A 21,983-nucleotide genomic window follows, 5' to 3' on the forward strand; every position below is an offset into this window, starting at 1 on the left:
CACAACTAAAAATCCCGTGTGCCGCAACTAAGACCCGGTACAGCCAAAACCAGCAAACAAACAAACATGTTACAAATCCCTGGGCAACCCTGGGCCCCTTTGGACTCTAGAGCATCAGAGGCAGCAATGGTGGGAGAAGAAGGTACCCAGTGGACAGTGGTGCCCCCGGGGACCCCCAGAAACACTGGGAGGAGGGGTTGTACGGGTCTGGGACCCTGGCCTTAGTCTACAGGGGAAGGAGCAAGGAAACATGCATGGTGACTATAAATGTGACCCTCTTCATATTCACAGGCTTCTGTGACCGGGGGAAATTAGGGCTTCATAACTTTTAGAGAGAGGAGGGTCATCCTTAGCCTGTTCCTTGTCTCACAGCTTAAGAGAATTCATTTGAAGGAGTCTTCTGCTCATTAAATCCTGGTGTGTTTGTGACCATAATATCATTAGTATACAGATTCACTTGCATTATATGATGGCTTCACTTCCATTTTTTCACAAACCACACTATAAATTAGTTGGAGCAGATATTGCATCCCCATTTGTTGGATGAGGAAATGGAGATTCAGAGAGGTTAAGCTACTTACCAAGGTCACACAGCTGGCAGGTGCTAGGATCAGGGCTCTGACCACCTAACGCTTCTAATCCAGGTTCCCTTTCTGACTATATTTGGATTCCCCCAACATATACAGACACATCTCCTGTCTAATAAGCTTGTTTCTTTCCTACTAAAATATTCGTGGCAAGACAGCAGTTATTTCATTCCCATGGAGGTAATAGCTCCTACTCTTGGTGTTTTATTTAGTTCCTGAGTCTGTGCACCAGGCTTTGGATCAGGGCGACCCCCTCATCCCTGGAAATCCAGAGATACAGATGTTATGCTTCCTCCACCCAGTCAGGGGTACAGAAATTCAGAGCGTTCTTCAACTTCTGGTTTGCAACAGTGAGGTGGAAATTGAAACCATTTGAGCAAGTGTGTGTGGGCTGTGGCAAAGTACAAGTAAGGATGCAGCTTCTATAGCTCCTGAGACACAGCATCTTCCTGCAGGGAGGGGACTTTGGTGAGGAAGAGAGTATATTATGTATACAGACCTTTTGTCCTCAGACCCAGCCACAGACAATCCCTGGGGTGGGAGGTGGGGAAGGTCTGTGGTTTTTCCTCTCTTTGTTCAGGGATCTAGGTCAGTAGTCCTTTTTTATTATTAAATAAGTAAGTAACTAAGGAGCCCATTCCAAGATTGCTGGAGGAGAGTTAACACAATGCAGTGTGGTAATGCACATTGTAATAGAAACTGTAAACATGTCCTCCTTAGCATTGTTGGGGGAGGAAAACATTTCCCTCTACCCTTCTAGGTTCTTCTGGCTGGTCTGAGAATTAAAGTGACATGAAACAGATCAATAGGAGGAAATTAAATGAAAGTTTAATAACGTGTACATGGGAAAGACCCAGGAAAAATGAGTAACTCACCAAAATGGCTGAAACTCTCACCTTAAATACCATCTTCAGCTAAAGACAAAAGAGGATGTTGGGGGTAGTGGTTTGGGATGTCAAAGGGGAGGAATGCAATTCACATGAAGATGGAAAAGCGAATGTTTGGAAAACAAGTGTTTGCTGGGCCAGCAGAGACAATGGGACTCGGAGAAGAATTTTAACAAACAGACTTGGCTGCGTTCCTCCCTGTCTGCCACTCAGTTCATACTATCTGTATCTATGGGGATAGCTCACTTACTGGAATGGGTCCTTGCTCTACATTCTTTTAGGCTGTTCAGGGGAGGTAAACAGAAAGACTTCTTGAGTCTTCTGTTTCTTAAAAATAATCAGCCTAAATTAGTCCTCATGCCTAAGAGACACATTTTAGGGTCTACTTTTGCTCCCCTGCAGTGTCATGGGTTCTGAATCAGCCTCTTGGGTTCAAATCCAGCTGGTTCAGAACCAAGGGTCTTGGGCAGGTTATCTAAGCCCAGAAAACGTAGTTTCCTCATCTGCTAAATAGGAATAGTAGTGGCCGCTGTCTCAGGGCTGTTGTGCGACTCACCCAGTTGGTGCATGAGGGCCCTCAGCATTTATACTGGTGTCAGTGCTATCACCAGCACACTCCTCTGGGCTTCATCTAACTCCACATGTAGAGATGCCTGCACCACAGTTACTGCATTTTGATTTTTTAAATACATTCTTTTCTTCCATGGCTAAGACAGATGTGCAGTGTGTGTGTGACAGGCCACAAAGCAGACTGTTCTGGGTAGCGTAAAGTTTAAGTTAAATCATGTGTAAGCCAGAAAGACTTCCCCATACTTCAATATGTGAAAATTTCCTTTGTCATTTTCCTCTTTTGATGGCAAGTATTTTGACAGAAAATATTGATGATGAAAATATTTGTCCCTTGATGCCAGGGTGGTTGCTGCTTGCCCTGGGTCCATCATGTCCCTTGTTGCTAGGCAGAACACTCTTTGACATAAATTGTAACAGTATATTTTTGGATATGTCTCCTAAGGCAAAAGAAATAAAAACAAAAATAAATGGTACCTAATTAAGCTTTAAAGCTTCTGTATAGCAAAGGAAACCATTGACAACATGCAAAGACAACCTACAGGATGGGAGAAAATATTTGCAAATGATATAACCGATAAGGGGTTAATAACCAAAATATATAAACAGCTCATAGAACTCAACAGCAAAAAAACCCAAACAACCCAATAAAAAAATGGACAGAAGACCTGAATAGACATTTTTCCAAAGAGGACATGCAGATGGGCAACAGGCACATGAAAAGATGCTTAATGCCACTAATCATCAGGGAAATATAAATCAAAACCACAATGAGATATCACCTCACACCTGTCAGAATGGCCATCATCAAAAATAACACAAATAACAAATGTTGGAGAGGGTGTAAAGAAAACAGAACCCTTGTACAATGTTGGTGGGAATGTAAAGTGGTACAGTCATTGTGGAAAACAGTACGGAGTGGTCTCAAAAAACTAAAAATAGAACTACCATATGATCCAGCAATTCCACTCCTAGGTATCTATCCAAAGAAAGTGAAAACACTAATTTGAAAAGATATATGCACCCAATGTTCATAGCAGCATTATTTACAATAGCCAAGATAATGGAAGCAACCCAAGTGCCTTTCAACAGATGAATGGATAAGGAAGATATGGTACATATATACGATGGAATACTACTCAGCCATAAAAAAGAATGAAATTTTGTCATTTGCAGCAACATGGATGGATCTAGAGAGTATTATGCTAAGCGAAATAAATCAGACAAAGACAAATATTCTATATTATTACTTACATGTGGAATCTAAAAAATGAAACAAAGGAATGAATATAACAACACGGAAACAGACTCACAGATATAGAGAACAGACTAGTGGTTACCAGTGGGGAGAGGGGAGGGGGAATAGGCAAGACAGGGGTAGGAGATTAAGATGTACGAACTACTATGTATAAAATAGATAAGCAACAAGGATATATTGTACAGCACAGGGAAATACAGGGGCTTTGGGGTCATTTTCTGCATCTTTCCATCTGAGGTGCCCATTCTGACTGGTTGGGGGTACGCAGCTGTCCCAGGTCCAGAAAACTGGCCCAACAACAGTGGTACCAAAGCAACAGCTGTCCTGGGACCTCTGGGGTGAGCTAGACTTGGAACCCATCTTCCATCCCCAGGGAAAGAGAGAGCATTTGTTGTGCGTTTTAAAAGATTTGCTCATTTGGTCGGAATAGGTTGTTTTGCCATTTTAAGCCTAAGCCATATAGGTGACTAGAGTTTACTCTGTGTAGTTACTTTGGGTTTTCTCATACACAGCTCTCAGAGTGCGAGGAATGTGCTAACCATGTGCCACATAAAACGTCATGTCTTTGGGTCTGGAATTTACGAGGAATGATTGCAGAGTGTGGTCCGGGTTCTGGGCTCTTCGTTTCTAGGACATTGAATGCTCCTGCGGGGGTTCCTGGGAGGTCCAGCTGCTAATTCTGGCCCTGAGAGCCTGGGTGACTGGAGGATTGCTGCTCAAGGGTGCACCATGGCCACACCTGGTCGGCAAACAAGAGTGAGCTGGGAACAGCCCCGGGCCAGACCTTCTGTGGCCTTGGCAGGAAATGACCCGGTGTGCTTCCTTAGTTGCAGGTGGTCTGTAGGCCAGTTTTCTCCACCCATCATCGGGAGTCCTGCAGGCATTGTGTTAGGTGCTCACGGGCAAGGCAGACCCTATGCAGGCTCACAGTCTTGTTTGCTGAACCAACATGTGTGCCCCCGTCTTTGTGAAGAGCAGGCATATGGAACACCCTGGGACAGCCCTGCCTTCCTTAGTGGGCCAGTCGCTGCCTGACAAAGAGACAGGAGGCTTGGGGGAGGACCTGAGAAGGGGCTTAGGTGGTCACAACTGTTGTGCTCTGAGCCTAGGAGCAAAGATCCTTTGAGTCTGTTCTCCTCTCCTGCAGTTTGTTCTCTTGTTTTGCACTAGAATTACCAAAAACGATCTAAGAGGCTGGCTTCTCATTTTAGGAAAAAAGCAGGGCTGGGGACCAGTTTGCTGATGGCAACCCCAGGCTAGAAAGTCTATTGGGCCCACCCCCCTCAAGGTGAATCAGGAAAAGTCTGGGCTGGTTTCTGGAAGAGTGATGATGCAGCTTCCAGCTCTGTGGTTCTCTGATTTGGGAATTTTACCAGAAAAACTGCACAGTGAATTTGGAGGACTGATTTAAATGTAACTCTTCCAGGTAACTCCACCTCACTGTCATCACCATCGTTTCATAAAAGATAAGACTTTCAATTCCAGAGAAGGGGGAAGGACATACTCTTCATCAAGTATCATCCCTTGAAATCAGTCAGAGTCAGATCTGTGACTTGTTTATTATGTTATTCTTATTCTTCTCAGTCTGATTGCCTGCTTTTTCTTAATTTCTGACGGACAAATATTAGCTAGGTTTGTGAATCACAGCTCGGCAGACACAGATGGAAAATGTCCAGAGAGATTTTCGAAGCTGTTTCCTTAGGAGAGAGGCTGCGGGGCTTCCTTAGTCTGAAACTGCCCGATAGAGTCTTTGGGCTGAGAATGCTCTTCTTGAATTCTTCCAGACCCCTCAGGGTGATGGCCTTAAACCCGTAAACTGGGAGGGCATCTGTTGGCGGCCATCGTTCGTGTGACTCCAAGGGAGTTTGTCAGTCTGTGGGATTATTCATCACAGAGTCAACCGGATGAAAGATTAATGATGACCTACCTGCCGACTGATTTCCTACCACATGGCTTGGTAGAGTTTGAGTTTCAAAATTCTGAGCAGGGAAACCTCCCTCAATTCTGGGAAGGAATACCAAGCCGCAACACATAGGATGTTGGCCCTAACATCCCTGGTGGCAGGTTTGATTCAGGAAAGAAGGAAATTACAAAATTTGTAATGACACAACTTGTTTTGTGCCGAAGAGAGAGAGACACTCATTTCATGTGAGGTTGAGTGATCGGAGGCTGGCCTGGAGGACAGGAGAGGGCGGAATTGCAGGGCCATCTGACGCCCGGGGAGCAGGTGTGATGAGAGGGCCGGGAGGTGGTCTGGACATTGTGACGGGGGGTCAGGAGGACCCCCACCTCAGCTCTGAGATACGTTGGCGGGGGGCGGTGGTGGGGAGAAGGATAGCACCAGCTGAGAGGCGGCAGGAGAAACAGCGTCTTTGGCGAAAGCCGAGCTTCGGTTAAGGCAGGGAGGCAGGGGACTGTCTAAGAAGAGGCTGAGGATGTTGGGGTGCTCAGGGCTCAGCGGGGGTGGGGTGGTGACTGTGAGCGCTGGGTCAATAGGGAATTAGGGTCTAGGAGATACGTGGGCATTAGCCCCGCCTTCCGGTGCGGGAGTGTTGACCCAGGAGGCCTGGGTGTGGTGAGGTGCCCTGCAGCTCCTGGAGGCCATCCGGAAGGTGCTGTGTCAGGCCGGACCGGGGAGGGGATTTAGAAATTGGGGTGGATTCTGTGGTCCTGGGAGGGCCAGAGGCCGCCACAGGGTCAGTGCTGTCAGGCCCAAGTCCGGGCAGATGTCACAGCTTAGCCACGGCACCCTTTCCCCACAAGCTCAGGTGAATCTCAGACACAGCACAGTTTCCCCGAGAGCCGCACCGGGAATCTGTTTCCCGGCCCTGGCTTCGGCCAACCTGCTCACTTCATAGATGAGGAAGCTGGGGTCGAGAGAGGACAAATGATTTTCCCAGTTCAGGCTGGGACTGAAAATTCAGTTCCTGTTTTCCAAGCTGCTGCAGAATGTCTGGTGGCTTGGAGCTCCGATGGGGCACCAGGACGGGCTGAGCAAAGCTGTGGGCTGCCCTCCGGGGTCAGCAGGAGAGAAGGGGCGGGGGGATAAGAGAGAGCCTGGCTCAGTGCCCCCTGATTGGCGCCTGAGGTTGTGGAACAGGTCAGAATGGGCAGCCACCGCCCCCCCTCCCCAGAAATATCAGAGGCTCTGTGGCATGTGGGGTGGACCAGTTCAGCTTCCAGAACCAAGTCATTCAGAGAAAGGGACAGAAAAGAAAGCAGCCCTATTCGTTAATGTTGGAGAAAACTCCGGGAATGTTCTGGGCTGCGAGAAGCCAGCTCCTTTCCCTCCTGGCCAGAGATTTAAAACCATGAAATGAAATGCAGGGGAACCTCTGGGAACCTCTTCTGGGGTATCTTCAGCAGTGGAAGAGGACAGTCGGGTCAGGGATACTCAGGAAAATTCGTACTGCTGAGAAGGGCCGCATCTAGGCCATCATGACATGCATGCTCTGTGCATGTTGACCATCAACAGAGCTGCATCTGACATAGATTTTCACTGTCTTCCACGCCCTCCAACACCAAGCAGGAATTCTCCGTCAGTGACAAGAACTGCCCCTTGGTTTACGTGCTTTAATCCAGATCCCACCGAATCACACGGGGTGGAGAGCCATGGGGGAGTGCGATGGCTTGGACCCACCCCAAGCCTAATCTCAGGGGCGAGCTGGACCGGCCCCCACCCCATTCTCTCTCTGTTCCATTAGTTTTCCAAATCCACTTGAGTGTATATGAAGAAATCCTGAGGGGGAGCTGGAGAACCTGTCCAGGACAGGGGTCCCCAATCCCTGGGCCACGGACCGGTAGTGGTCGGTGGCCTGTTAGGAGCCAGGCTGCACAGCAGGAGGTGAGTGGGGGGAGAGAGAGCGAGGCTTCGCCTGTATTTACAGCCGCTCCTCATCGCTCGCATTACCGCCTGAGCTCCGCCTCCTGTCAGCATTGTGGTGGGTTGTGTAATTGTTTCATTATACGTTACAATGTAATGATAATAGAAATAAAGTGCACAGTAGAGGTAATGCGCTTGACTCATCCCGAAACATTCCCCCCGACCCCGGTCCGTGGAAAAATTGTCTTCCGTGAAACCAGTCCCTGGTGCCAAAAAGGTTGGGGACTGCTGCTCTAGGGTACAAATATTGGGGGCCAGGTACCCTGGAATAGTCCTGGGTTCCTTGGTGCCCACCTGGCGTCCCCACCCAGTGGTGGTGCCCAGGAGCACCTTTCTTCTGAGGAGCTAGATGCTTCCCACCTTATCCCCTGGCGTCTGTTATGGGCTGAATTGTGAACTACCTGCCCCCCGCCAAAACCCCGCATCGTATGTTGAAGACCTAACTGATGCCGAAAGCTCAGCTTCCCTGTACTGGTGCCGAATTGAATCTCGGAGTTTTGGGTGAAGTAGAAAGAAAAGAATAGCTTTATTGCTTTGCCAGGCAAAAGGGGCCACAGCCAGTGCCTGCCTCAAAGAACTATGTGTCCCAACTCAGGAGGATCTGATGAGGGGTTTTAGAACAGTGGTTCAGAGGTGAGATCGCTGACAAGATTAGGGTGTGTGCCAGGTCTCAGGTGGGTCTCCTAATTTTTTTTTTTTTTTTTGCACGGTACGCGGGCCTCTCACTGTCGTGGCCTCTCCCATTGCGGAGCACAGGCTCCGGACGCGCAGGCTCAGTGGCCATGGCTCACGGGCCCAGCCGCTCCGCGGCATGTGGGATCTTCCCAGACCGGGGCACAAACCTGTGTCCCCTGCATCGGCAGGTGGACTCTCAACTACTGCGCCACCAGGGAAGCCCGGATCTCCTAATCTTGATGAGGTTCTCTGGTCCCTTGAACCTTGCCTCAGGTGGTTTTTTGACTGCTTCTCCCTTGACGAGCAACTGTTCAAAGGGAATCTGCCCTTTGGATCTCAGGGAAGGTCATGGAGGCTGGAGTCTTGCCTACAATAAATGCGGGACAAAAGAAAAAACCCTCCATGTCTGGGAGCCCCACGGGGCCCCGTTCGGTTTCATAACCCCCAGTACCTCAGAATGTGACTGTATTTCGAGACTGGGCTTTTCAAGAGGTCATTAAGGTAGGATGAGGTCATGAGGTTGGGCCCTAATCCAAATCTGACTGCTGTCCTTATAAAAAGAGGAGATTAGGACACAGATGTGTACAGAGGGGAGAGCATGTAAAGATACAAGGAGAAGACGGCTGTCTACACGCCAAGGAGAGAGCCCTCAAGAGAGACCAACCCTGCCGACACCTTGATCTTGGACTTCCAGCCTCCAGAACTGGGAGAAGATAAATTTCTGTTGTTTAAACCAACCAGTCTGTGGTACTTTGTTACGGCACTGAGAGCAAACCCATACACCTCGTCTAGGAAAACCTTAGTAAGTAGATAAAGCGCCCGCCCCTCTCTAGGAACCACTGGGCAGGTTGTGCAGCCCGGGAGGGCTGTCTGCTTAGAGCTTTATGTGGAAGGAGGCACGTTCTTCCTGAGCCTCCTGATCGCCACTGAATTCCCCTCCGAGAGAAGTCCATCTCCTGGAATGTGCCAGAAGGTCATATGGAAAAGGTCAGGGTCAGAGACACAGATCCTCTTCCCAGCTGTTTCACGTCCAGTTCTACGAGGTGGGAAGGGATGAGGGCTGCCCTATTGCTAAAGTCCTTACATTCTGGGTCCCTTTAAAAATTGAAAACAGGCGACTTCCCTGGTGGTGCATCGGTTAAGATTCCATGCTTCCAATGCAGGGGGCGCAGGTTGGATCCCTGGTCAGGGAACTAAGGTCCCCCATGCCACGCAGTGCAGCCAAAAAAAAATAAATAGAGAAAAACTGAAAACAAAAAAATCGAACCTGTCAAGCCACGTAAAGCAACGTCGGCTTTGACTGCAGAGCTCAGGAGTCTCCAGTCCTTTCCAGACCGATCCCCCAGCCTGGATGAGATTATGGGGGGCGAATGATTCACAGAAGAAGAGCAGTTTCGGGTCTGGGCTGGAGGACGGGTCGGAGCCTGTGGGGAGACAGCCTGGGTCTCCCTGAGCCTGGGGACCCGGGCTGCCCTGTGGCCACTGCAGCTGGCCGTCCTCTAAGCTGAGCAGAGTGGACGACCGACTGAGCTTCCTCTGTGGGGAGGAAACAGTTAAAACCCTGAGGCAGCTGCAGTCAGCTGGGCGTGGTGCTCGCATCGGACTGGGGCGGCAGGATTCTGGGCCCAGGAGCCGAGGAAGCCCAGCTCTGGCGCAGAACTTCCACATGGCTGAGTTTGATCTGACGGCTCCAGGGCCGCTGCCCGGGGTTCCCGCTCACCCTCCGGCCACTCGCAGCCCAGACCGTGGGTCGGCCAGCCCAGCAGAAGAAAAGGGCGCAGCCGCCCCGGGGAGCTCCCCAGGGGAGAGCGGGGGACAGAGCCATGGCTCTGCCTGGCAGGGGCGTCCTGGGGCGGAGGCGGAGGCGGAGGTCCTGTGCGACTTCTGCCTCGGGGCCAGCAGGGTGAGGGCCGTGAAGTCCTGCCTGACCTGCATGGTGAACTACTGCCCGGAGCACCTGCGGCCGCACCAGGAGAACAGCAGGCTGCATGGCCACCAGCTGACAGAGCCCGTGAAGGACCGGGACCTGCTCGTGTGCCCGGCCCACCACAGCCCCCTGGTTGCCTTCTGCTGCCCCGATGGGCAGTGCATCTGCCAGGAGTGCGGCCGGGCCGAGCACAGGGGCCATGCCTCTGTCTCCCTCGATGCCGCCCACAGGGACAAGGAGGCAAGTGCTGGGGTCCGTGCGGAGAGGGAGGTGGGGAGGCCGTGGGCCAGGGAGAGGCCTGGCCTCTGCCTCAGCTCCTGGGGCTGCCGGCTTCACTCCTGTGCTCTTAGCTTTGGCCCCTGGCCGTGCAGCCAGCAGCCCTGTCTCTTGCATTTGCTTTGGAAACTCCGAGTCGGTTACTCTGTCGCCATCTCGGTCCTGCTGTCCCTGTACCTCTCTGCGTCTGTCGCTCCTGTGGCGAGTTTCCTGCTATTTCTCACTCAGCTTTTGGAGACTCATCCGGGGGTGGGTGTTGGGTGCAGAAGGTGTTTCCCTCTGGCTGGATCTGAATGAATGCAATGTAAAGCTTAGCAGAAATTCAAGAGAAAAGAGCCTAAGCTTTGCCCGAAGTTCTCTTTTTCCCTTTACCGCAAACAAGAGATCAGTAGCAAGGGCCCCTTTGGAGGTACCGGGTATGAAACCCAAGAGCTCGAATAGTGCCGAGATAACAGAGAACTGGAAACTTCCCTCCGGGTACAATGTCAAGGCCTGCTTACCTTAGGGAAAATAAATCTCCTCACCAGATAGAGGTATCAGGAGAGACTGAGAAATGCTGTGCTCACAGCCTGTAATTTTATTCCCATCAGGTAGGGCAACTGTTTCTAGAACAGCTGACTTTTCTTTGGCCTGAGAAAGCTGAGAGCCTGGAGAAGTTCCTGGGAATGGATTCATATGCTTCGTTTCTCATACTCGGACTTTCCACGAGCACGTTTGTTCTCAGTGGGGAAGTGCAGTTCTTTTGTCCCACATTTCTTGTGTCCAGGCTCCGGGCAGCTCCCTGTCTGCGCTGAGCACGGCCCGTGGCTGCGTCTTGGCCCCTGGGCTCCCTGGGCAGCAGACAAGGAGCCTCCTGGAGCAGGACCCGCTTCTCCACACCCTCCCTTAGTGGGAATTGTTCCAGAAAGCTCTGCATTCCAGATGCCAGTGAGTCACTGTTATCAACTCCACAGTCCACTTGCCAACAGTTCCCAGCATCTCCAGTGCCAGGAAATGTCCACTCAGGAGAGCAGGTCACTGCCACCCGCTCCCCACGTTCACAGCCACGTTCACAGAGGAGGCTCTGCGTCAGCAGACAGGTCAGAGATTAAAGCTCCATGTAACTGACTACACGGTCTTCATGGAGTCTTGCCGTGTGCTATGTGCTTTCCGTGGAGTTTCCCATCCAGTCCTGGAATAACTCACTGAGGTGGTGACTCTTTTCGTCTTCACCAAATTTGTCCAGACTCATACAGATGACTAAGCCATGGAGTGGGAATGAAGCTTCTGGAAAGCCACCCCACTGGAGGAACACAGGGAAGGACCCCGAGGTCACAATATTATGACCTTACTTTATTTTTTTTGCACCCAAACCCTGCCACACATGTCGTAGAGAGATTAAAGCAGAATGTACTGCTTTTCCCTTGTTCAGGGTATAATATCTGAATTCTGTTACATGTGACTGGAAAAGTGATGCGTGCCCCTGTTCAGAAACAATCTCCACCAGATACTGAGGTAGATTTTCCCAGAAAAGCCCTCCCTCCCAGCCTGGATCTGCCCATCTCCCTCCTCAGAGGCAGACACCACGATCTACTCTTTTCTTCTGTTTCCTTTCAGAAGTTCTTTGCCTGTAGCAGCATAGCTACAATATGAATTTTAACGTAGTGTAAGCTGGTGCGTTACAGAGACATAGGGTGATTGTCATTCTGAGCAGGGAGAGTTGTGTTGCTCCTGTGTGGAACCCCAAATTCAGACATCCCAGGAGGGAGCTGTGTCAGGTAAAATACAGACAACTGGGGCAGTTCTTGGTGCTGAAAGCAGGCCGGTTACAGGTGCGATGCAGCAGCCCCATACCCCAGATCCTTGGTGCGGGCCCAGTTCCCAGCCTCTGCTCCCTGGTGTGCCTATCAGAGTTCTGCCTTTCCACCCTGCATCCTTGCTTTCAACCCTGAGAGTGAGTGTGTGCTCTGTCAGCGCTTTTTGGGTGGCCCTGCCACGGCTCAGGAGCCGCAAGATTTCTTGCAAGGAGCCCAGGAGACCAGCTCTGAAGACACAGTACCTGGATGAGGCTTCGGCCACCACCAGGAATATTTTAAAAGTCTTATTAGACGTCAGTAAGGCTCCGGAAGCTCCATCTTTCCTCCAGCCAGCCCAAGCCCGCTGGGGCTGCTTACTGAAGGTCACTTTGGATCGAGTCAAGCGCTAGTCACTCAGGAATGTTGGGCAAGGGAAACCGTGAACAGCAGGGCCAGCCACAGGGACACAGAGCGGCCGGGAGCTGCATCGGGTCCACAGCGATGGATTTCTCAGTTCACCGACAGAGCCCCTTCTGAGGCTCCCACGGTCTCTAGCTATGCCAGTGGGCAAAAACTCTGGATTTGGGAATTCTGGGTGTTCTCTGATTATTTGTTCTGTGCCGCTGGGCTTCCAGAGCCCAGCTCTTCCCAATGGGGACTCAGCTCTTCCCCTTGCCCAGGCCAGCGTCCCAAAGCCTCTTAGTTTTTTTTTTTTTTTTTTAAATGGAAGTGTAGTTGATTTACAACGTTGTGTTAATTTCTGCTGTACAGCAAAGTGACTCCGTTTTACACATATAGACATTCTTTTTAAAATATTCTTTTCCATTATGGCTTGCCCCAGGAGACTGGATATGGTTCCCTGTGCTCTACAGTAGGACCTTGTTGTTTATCCATTCTACATGTAATAGTTTGCATCTACCAACCCCGAATTCCCAGACCATCCCTCTCCCTTAGCTTTTTTTTTTCTTTTTGGCCGCACCCTGCAGCATGCAGAACTTCCCCGACCACTGTGCCCCCTGCAGTGGAAGTTCAGAGTCTTAACCACTGGACCACCAGGGAAGCCCTTCCCTTAGCTTTTAAGAGCAGCTGATCTTAACTCCACTCACCTTCTCTGAACTCAGGCTTGCTGCTGGGAAAGGAAGCTGTAGCATGCGTGTGTGTGAGTTGTGAAGTTTGCACTCTTCCTGTGACTGCTTTCCTGTTCTTTTCTGTTCCTTTTCAAGTTTATCAAACATTATCGAGCACTTTCTATGGGCTAAGTGTGCTACACTATCTCAGGGAGCGTGGGCTGTAGTCAGGAAGCCAGGGCAGGTCCACGTCTGCCTGGATGCCAAAGGGCTGGGGCAGCACAAGGGCCCTGCTGCATGTTCCAAGGAGGAAGACCCCCGGCAGTGAGGTCAGGGCAGGTATCTTGGGGGAAGGAAGGCTCGGCTGGGCCCCGCCTTAGACCTTCAGGTCCATTAGTGGCAGGTCACCGCATCCGATCTCAGCATTGGTTCCAGAAAGCTCAGGATATGGCGGGGGTCTCGGACGTAGTCTGCAGCTAGAGCGGGAGCTGAGCTCTGAGAGCCACAAGTGTTCCCGCTTCTTGGGGGCGCCGATAACCAGCGTTGTTCACGGCCCGTCTGCTGCCAAAAGGCGGATGGCTTGAGGCTGTTCAGGAGAATTTCTTCTGGAAGTTCCGAGGAGTGCCTTGGACTCAGTATTATGCGACTTGTTTTATCCTGAACATTGCACCAGGCTGTGCGTCTTTCAGGAGCAGGGGCGGTGTCTTGTATAACTGGACTGACATGTAGTGAACTCTGATCAGCAGGCCAAGGGGTGAAGTCAGGGCCCAGCTGGGACCCTAGTGTTCCCAGACACAGACTTTCTAGAGGGAAACACAAAGCAACTGGCACCATGTGGAATCTCCTTCTCTCTTCTCCCTCCGTCTGCTGTTCCAGTTTGCATCTCTACCCGGACCCTGGCCACTGAGCTGGGTACCACCTTTGCCCTGGAGACAGAAGCAAGAACGATTTTGTTAACATATTCTTGAGGCACCGGAGGAGACGCTAAACCATCTGATGAGGGTCGTAGAGCCTGAGAGAGGCAGGTCTTGTACCCCGGATGTGGTGCCTTTTGCTGAAGCGGGGAGGACTCTCTGTGCCCTTGGACATGGGGCCGTCTACTCTCATTGGCACTGCTGTCCTGCTTTTGTGTGGGGCCTGCCTGGGCCTGCGACCCGACCCGGAGCCAGGGTCTAAGGCACCCCGTCATTTCCTGGGAACAGGAAAAACTGGAGATGCTGGTCTCCGAAGTGGCCCCGCCTCTTGTGATAAGCAGGAGTGCCTGCTTGTGGGGTGACTCACTCAGAAGTCCCCGTTAGGCACTTGGGAGTCCCTTTCTCCTTTTATGGTAATCCGCAGACAGTGGGGAGAAGCCCCCTCCCTGGACACTCTGGGGGTCTCCTGTGTCCCCGGATGGTGCTGGGGCCGACCGCTTTAATACGCTCTGCACTCGTTGCTAATGTGTGTTCTGTTGTGTCTCCCACCACCTTTCAACAAGCAGCTCATGTCCCCTCCCGTCGTGGAACAGGTCACTGGGTAATAAGCCTTCTAGACAGACCAAGATTCCACGTTGCCCCCGAATAGGTCAGACCCCGCATCTTCCCTGCTTCCCCCACTCCCAGGCATCAGGTCTCAGACCTCAGGGGCGGGAGGTCACCCGGGCTCACTCGGCTCTGAGTCAGGGCCGCAGGGCCTGAGCAAACGTTGCCAGGCTTCTGCAGAGGGAGGCGAGTCCCCTGCCTGCCTGGGCTGCCACCACTGGGGCCTGGGATTCCCGTGGGCTTCAGTGGGAGGAAGGGGAGACGCGTCACGGTGCCCCCGCACCCCGAGTTCTGTTAGGGCGAGTGCAGACACGCTGCTGTGAAAATCAGTGAAACCTCTTCTTTCTGTTGCTGCTGTCTCGTGCCCTTGTGGACGCAGAAAGTGACAGGGCCTCTGAAGTTTGCAAAGGCTCTGGTTTCATGCCTCGGCACGTTCTCGGCAGACAGTGCTTGGGGAGTTTCAGGAGGCGAGAGTGGGGCTGGGCAGGGGCGTCGACGTGGCAGACCCGGGGTTCTCAGGCGGGCACTTGCCTCGGCGGGGAGGGTTCGCTCTGCCTGCATCCGGCAGAGAATAAGAGTCCGTGATGGAAAGCAGCCGAGGTAGTGCTAGTAGCGATGAGGATAATGACACCACCGACACGGAGGGAGCGCCTGCAACGTGCCCGCTACTGTACAGAGTTCCTGCTGACACGCCTCCCATCCTTGCGGGAACCCTGTGAATTGGGCACTTTAGCTGCTCCCACCTCACGGGTGAAGAAATGCAAGTGTGGAGGCGTTAAGTAGGTTTTCCCGAAGTCTCATCTGCTAACTAGAAACCCTGGGATGCCCACCCCCGACTTCAAGCGCCCTGTGCTCCTTGTCAGGCTGTTCTGGGCCGGATGGGCTGGACTCAACTCCACTGACAACTGTGTGACCTTGGCTAGGTGGCTCCACTTTCTCACCTGTACAACGGAGATAATGTGTTTACCTGCTATGGGCATGGTCAGGATGATAAGAGGTGACACTGAGAAATGCTTGAAGCGATGCCCAGCGCAGCGTAAGCTCTCCCTGCATTTTAGCCAGTTCACCCCAGGAAGTGCTGGCACACAGCTGACCCTCTGTGCCTCCACTGAGGGTGGGTGCTCCAGCCGGGCTTCTGAGAGCAGCTTCTGAGACAGACTCCCCTTTCCATGGAAGAAGGGCAGACGGTGCCCTTGCTCCTGGGGACCTTCCGAGTGCCCTGGGCCCCTTCCTCCTTGACGCTGACCTTTCCTCTTCTTAGGCTGAGCTTCGGATCACCCGGTTAGACCTGGAGCGGAAACTCAAGTTGAATGAAAACGCCATCGCCAGGCTCCAAGACAACCATAAGTCCGTTCTGGTAAGGCTGGCCGGGGTCACCTGCCGGGCTTTGACACACCTGGCAGCTGCTGCATGCCCAGCCAGCCCCACCCGGGGTTGTGGGCTGCAGGGTGCAGGCCCGGCCCCCATGTGTACGGGCCCCATGGGTTTTATCATTGGGTTAGAACTGTGGGTACAGATAAGGTCGGCCACACTGCAGGGTGGCTTCAACTTGTTATGGGGATTTGCTATGAAATTAGTTCAAGAGTCAGAACTGGCAAGTGATTTACTTTTTAATGTTATAGAGTAGAAGCAAGCTAGTCCTGTAATGACAGTGTCCTTATTTGTACATGTGTATATGCTTTTTTGACCGGGCGAAAAGGGTGTATGTGGGAATCAAGGGGGGTGGTTAGCCAGAGCTCCAGAAATTATGCATAATCTTGGATTCTTCCATCATAGGAGGGTGTTCTGCATGCAATTCTCACCAGTCCTAAATCCTGGCAGCCAGAAAAGAGAGGCGAGAGCTGCTGGATTAGTGGATGGTACTTGATAAGGCCAGTGGCATGCCAGGCTACTTAGTTTTAGTCTCTCTGGTTTGTGACCACTTTCTATAATAAACCCTAAGTAGACCCAAACAGTTCCACAAAGGTTTCTCATTAGTGGCAAGCCAATAACCACAACTCAGAGGAGAATGCAAAACAACTACCCTATGGCAGTCAGTCAGCAGCAGCATCTCTGCATATCAAGAATGATTCTATCCATTCATCCATCCATCCACCTATGTATCCACTATCCATCCATCCACCCATCCATCCATCCACCCACCTATCCATCCATCCATCCACCCATCCATCTATCCATCCACCCATCCATCCACCCATCCATCTATCCATCCATCCATCCATCCATCCACCCATCTGTCCATCCATCCATCCATCCATCACCTACCCATCCACTCACCCGTCCATCCATCCATCCATCCATCCGTCCATCCATCCACCCATCCATCTGTCCATCCATCCACCCATCACCTGCCCATCCAGTCACCCATCCATCAATCCATCCATCCATCCATCCATCCATCCATCCGTCCATCCATTCACCCACCTGTCCATCCATTCACCCACCTACCCATCCATCCATCCACCCACCCATCCATCTATCCATCCATCCATCCATCTATCCATCCATCCATCCATCCATCCACCCACCCATCTGTCCATCCATCCATCCATCCATCACTTATGCATCCACTCACCCGTCCATCCATCCATCCATCCATCCATATCTAATACATGTAACCATTTCAACTTAATTTCTTCCTTCTTGGTGTTTATAACTAACTGGCTGTGGAAGAATGAATACCTATTTCTCACCCATATAATCTTATGAAAAGAAGAACAATAATTATCCCTTTAAAGCCTTGGAGACCTTCAGAGATTGTTGATTTCCGTGCTCAGTGTAATCTGGAGAACCGCATGGAGCACCTTGCCTTTTTCCAGCTCTTTATTTTCCAGACACTTTGATCCCTACTCAGTTCTTCTCTTAACTGCATGGTAACCAGGTGAGGTAGTTAACGCAGTGGCCACCATGTAGGAGGTACATGAGGACACAGAGACAACAAGAATCGTCCAGGGTCCCTAGATTGATGGGACAGGAGAGCCTGCGAGTGTTGCTCCCTTGACCTAAGAATTACTCAGTCTGTTGAAATGGTGGTGCTTTAGTTTCTTTATCTAAGAAATGGGGACTGTAGTAGTACAGTCGTGCCTTGGTGTCCTCAGGGGATTGGTTTTAGGACAACCCCCGATCCCCCCACCACGGATACCAAAATCCACAGATGCTCAGGTCCCTTGTATAAAATGGCCTAGTATTTGCACGTAAGCCTACGCACATCCTCCCATATACTTTAAATCTTCTCTAGATTACTTACAATACCGGATAAAATGTAGATGCTATGTAAATCGTGGCCAGCTTGGCAGAGTCTAGTTTTGCTTTTTGGAACTTTCTGGAATATTTTCCCAAATATTTTCGTTCTGTGGTTGGTTGGATTCGTGGATGTGGAATCCGCAGATGTGGAGGGACATCTGTATTTACCTTCTAGGGTTGCCATGAGCGAATATGTATACAGTGCTCAGAACAGTGCCCAGCCCACGATAAGCACTTACTAAATGTGGCCGGTATTGTATTACTATGTTATGTAATTAAAAAGTGACCAGGCAGGCAGCAGGACCCCAGGAGAACCGAAAATAGTACCTGGAGGGGCTGCTCAGAGGGCTCTCAGATGGGATGGTCATGGAGGGACAATGAGGGAGCTTGAGGCAGGCAGGGCATGGGCTCCGGGCTGTGGAGTGCGGTGAAGGGAGGGTGAGCAAAGGAAAGTGTTTCCAAGAACTTTACATGAAGTTTAACCAGGTAATTTGTGTTGGGGCAACGATCTGGAGTTGGGCATTGTCAGAGGGAGCCGTCAGCACCAGGACCTAAGAACTACCAAAGAGAGGTGGAAACCGTTGAACACGTGGATTGAAGTTGTAAATATGACATTGACCGAAGGCATTTGTAAAGGATGTGGAAGGGTAGGATCCCACATGCACAAGTGCCGTCATGCAGATCCTTGCTATTCGTCGCATGGAATTTGTTTTATATGTTTTTGAACGCGGCATCCATTCTGCATAGGTAGGCTGGTCCTGCGATGCTTAGGTGCTGTGGACACCTGCACACACCCTAAACATTTTGTGCCTGGCACAGACACCATAGGGTTAGATGTGCTTTTGGCTCAGATGGACCCGGTGGGCAGTTTAACTGGACATAAATGAAATGCTAAGAAAGCAAATTCATGCTACTGATTTGTACAAAGAAGCCAAATTATTATTTTACTGCAAGAAACATGACTATCAAGTATACTGAATACGCACATTGTCCTGGTGGGAAGACTGATGTCACAGACTTGAAGAGCAGCCCGACTGTCAGAGCTGGACTCAGAAATCAGATAATTCACTCTCTCATCTGATGGATGAGAGACTAAGGGAATGATTGGCAAATAAGTCCTTATACCCTGGAGAGTCCTTCTTGTTTCCGGGAACCCAGGATTCAAGTGAGAATAAAGGCTTCCTTTTACAATAGGAAATCGCTCCCTGATTTGCGGGTTTCTCGGGTTTGCGTTTCTGCGTGTTGAGCTTTGAGAAGCTTGGACGCCTCACTAACAGGTTCTTCACCCTCCCTCCCACCCCCGCCAGGTGTCGGTGTCGGAGGTAAAGGCGGTGGCCAAGGAGCAGTTTGGGAATCTCTTAGCTGCCATGAGGAAGGCCCAGGCTGACATGATGCTTTTCTTGGAGGAGAAGGAACAAGCTGCCCTGGGCCAGGCCAATGGCATCAAGACCCACCTGGAGTACAGGAGCGCAGAGATGGAGAAGACCAGGCAGGAGCTGGACAGAATCGCTGCCATCGGCAACCCCGTGCTTTTCCTGGAGGTATGGGCTGCCGTGCCGCTGATGCCAGGGAGACCTTCGCTCTGCTCGGCCTGTGGCGCACGGGGGAAGGGGACTGCCCGCCGATAAACGGGTGCGCAGGGAGCTGTGAGGGCAGAGAGGAGCTGAGTACAGGGGTACAGGAGGGAGGGCTTTCCAGAGCGGAGAGGCTGGAACCGGGTCGTGGAAGATGCATCCCGTGCCAGCAGAGGTAACGGCATGTGCAGAGGCAGAGAGGTTTGAGACAACACAGCTGATGTGGGGAACTAAGGTGCTTTCACAAGGATGGGGTGTGGGACGCTGGGCACAGGGTGATGGGAGGCGAGGCTGGCGGGGCCAGGTGGGCCTCTGGCTGTCGAAGCTTGTTCTTCATCGTGAAGTCACAGCAGCCCAGGGAGGACTTCAGCTGAGGGGTGATGAGCTCAGGCCTCAGTGTGCTTTATAAACCACTCCGACAGTGGAGGGATGCTTGCTGGGCCGGGGTGAGACCCGGGTCCTGCTGCCTTTCGGAGAGGGCTGCACGTGCTGGGGGTGACTGAGGACAGACAGCCCAGCAGAGAAGATGAGACCTTTCATTACAATGTGCCATTCATTGTATGTTAAGCCACCTGCCATCAGACGTTCCATCCTCCTGGATCTGTCACTAGAGCGCTGTGTAGTTTTTAGCAAGTCACTTAACCTTTTTGGGTCTCAAATTCCTCATTTGTAAACAAGCAGGTCGGAGTCAATGGTTTCCAAGGCTCCTTCAGTGCTAATGTTCCTACATACAAATAATTCTTTTATTGCGTTTTGGGAAGATTCCCTTCTAGTTAATGGCAAACATAAATGTGTATTATGAAAAAAAAGCCTTGGAAAATATGGAAAAATATAAAGGAACACGATCATTCATATTCCCATCACCCAAGATAATCATCGTTAGCCTTGTAGTGAGTGAGAGAAAGAGAAGCAGACAGAGACAGACAGACATACCAAAGAATGTCTTTCAGTTCCTTTACGTTTCAATATCAAAACAAAGAAACTATGAAGAAAAATTTGGCTTCCCATGTCATGAGTTTCCTAAAGAGCATATAAATAATTTTTAAAAAGAAATAAAATCTCTTTATTTTTTCTCCTTTTGTAACTTTAACATAAAACTTTAATATGTATAAAATATATTTTAGTATAGGACAACTTATTTTAGTTAAACATAACTTCTTTTTCCACAAATTTTTAGCCAATCGAAATGACATGTATTGTTCCCCCGTGATTCTTTTTTTTAGAAATAGATCATTTTATTTTATTTTTTATTTTTTTGCTGTGCCGTGCGGTATGAGGGATCTTAGTGCTCCAACCAGGGATCCAACCCTCGCCCCCTGCCTTGGAAGCATAGAGTCTTAACCACTGGACCGCCAGGGAAGTCCCCCCAGTGATCTAAAATGTTACTTTTATCATATATGGCACTAATTCTGCATATGGTGTTAAAATGTTCATTTTCCTCCCTGTCTACTCTCTGGCTTGGCCTCGTTCTTCTCTTCCATTATTAATCTAACCATTCTGGTACAACTGTTTTCGTCACTAAGTTTTCTGTGGTACCCACTCTGTAATTCAGTGCTTCCATTGCATTTGAATTTTGATAATGTGTTAACACCTGAAAGCAACCTTTCCTGATCGCTGCAGAGTTTTGAAGCATGAGAGGCTTAATGTGATTATCTATGTGAAAACACTTTTCAAACTCTAAAGCACAGAACAAGAATTAGAGAACACGGTGTATTGGATTGAACTGACCAGGAAAATGCAGCAGCAAGCACTCCCGCCTGAGGACTTGTCTGTGAATCTTCCACGTGCTACACCCCTTCCTCCGTCCCTGTCGTGGTTTGTGTTTAAATTAGTTAAAAAAAAAAAGAAAAGTACTGATAGAATGAAGGTTGCAGGAATGTTACCGCCATCTGTGCTGTTGGTGTAACACGTTTGTTCTTCGATTCCCTGTCTGGGCTATGTATTGCATCTGCTCGTGGGTGCCTAGTATCTCTTGATTTTTAAAAGTCCACTTTCCCAGTTAAAAAACACGAATGCTTTCTACATGATCAGACGCTGAGCTGGACCCATTACACACACGTTCTTTGTGAAGTGCACGTCACCATCAGTCTGTTTTACAGATGAGGAAGGTGCCGTATTGAGGAGGGCAGCCCTGTTTAAGAAGCACAAAAGCCAGGGCAAGTTCTGCCATGTGTCCTTTCCTGCAGGAGTACTGCAAGTTCAAGAACATGAAGGACGATGCTTTCCCCAGTGTCTACATTGGACTCAAGGACAAGCTCTCGGGCATCCGCAAGGTCATCACGGACTCCACCGCACACCTGATCCAGTTGCTGCAGAACTACAAGGAGAAGCTCCAGGAGTTCTCCAAGGAAGGTGAGAAGCTGTGGCTTGTAGTGTCTCGGCGGGGCTGACGCAAGAGGTGGGAGTTGGGAGGGAGAGCAGAACCGGGGAGCTTCTCATTTTCAGAGCCATCCTCTGGCTAGCTGTGCTACTGATGGACACTTACCTTGATGACAGAGACCAGAGAATGTGAGTCAGTCACGTCACGCCCTTGGCCAGCATCTCCGAGACTAGCTTCCGAGGTTGCTGATGCGTGTACTTTCAAGGGAAATGCAAGTCAGGCTGGGGTCTTTCCTCGGCGTGTTTTACTTTAGTGTGGTCCATTGAGCAGGGGTCTCTGACACGTGACTAGTGTCCGGGCCCTTCTTCCCCGAGGAAGCCCAGGGAAGAGGGGCTGGGGGTTCCTGCTTCTTAGGTTCTCCTGC

The 21,983-nt window shown here is 50.6% G+C and overlaps 1 protein-coding gene across 1 annotated transcript in view; it reads left to right on the forward strand.

The window, feature by feature from the left end:
- The first annotated feature begins 8,001 nt into the window (after nucleotides 1-8,001).
- LOC137212554 (F-box/WD repeat-containing protein 10-like) overlaps nucleotides 8,002-21,983 on the forward strand; it is a 61,087-nt gene continuing 47,105 nt past the window's right edge. Inside the window, exons 1-4 of the mRNA XM_067716046.1 lie at nucleotides 8,002-10,024; nucleotides 15,684-15,779; nucleotides 18,973-19,206; nucleotides 21,426-21,591. Coding sequence (XP_067572147.1) covers nucleotides 9,524-10,024; nucleotides 15,684-15,779; nucleotides 18,973-19,206; nucleotides 21,426-21,591 — 997 coding nt within the window. The 5' untranslated portion in view covers nucleotides 8,002-9,523. The remainder of the gene's footprint in view (nucleotides 10,025-15,683; nucleotides 15,780-18,972; nucleotides 19,207-21,425; nucleotides 21,592-21,983) is intronic.

The sequence above is a fragment of the Pseudorca crassidens genome, chromosome 19 (assembly GCF_039906515.1).
Source record: "Pseudorca crassidens isolate mPseCra1 chromosome 19, mPseCra1.hap1, whole genome shotgun sequence".
Taxonomy (NCBI): domain Eukaryota; kingdom Metazoa; phylum Chordata; class Mammalia; order Artiodactyla; family Delphinidae; genus Pseudorca; species Pseudorca crassidens.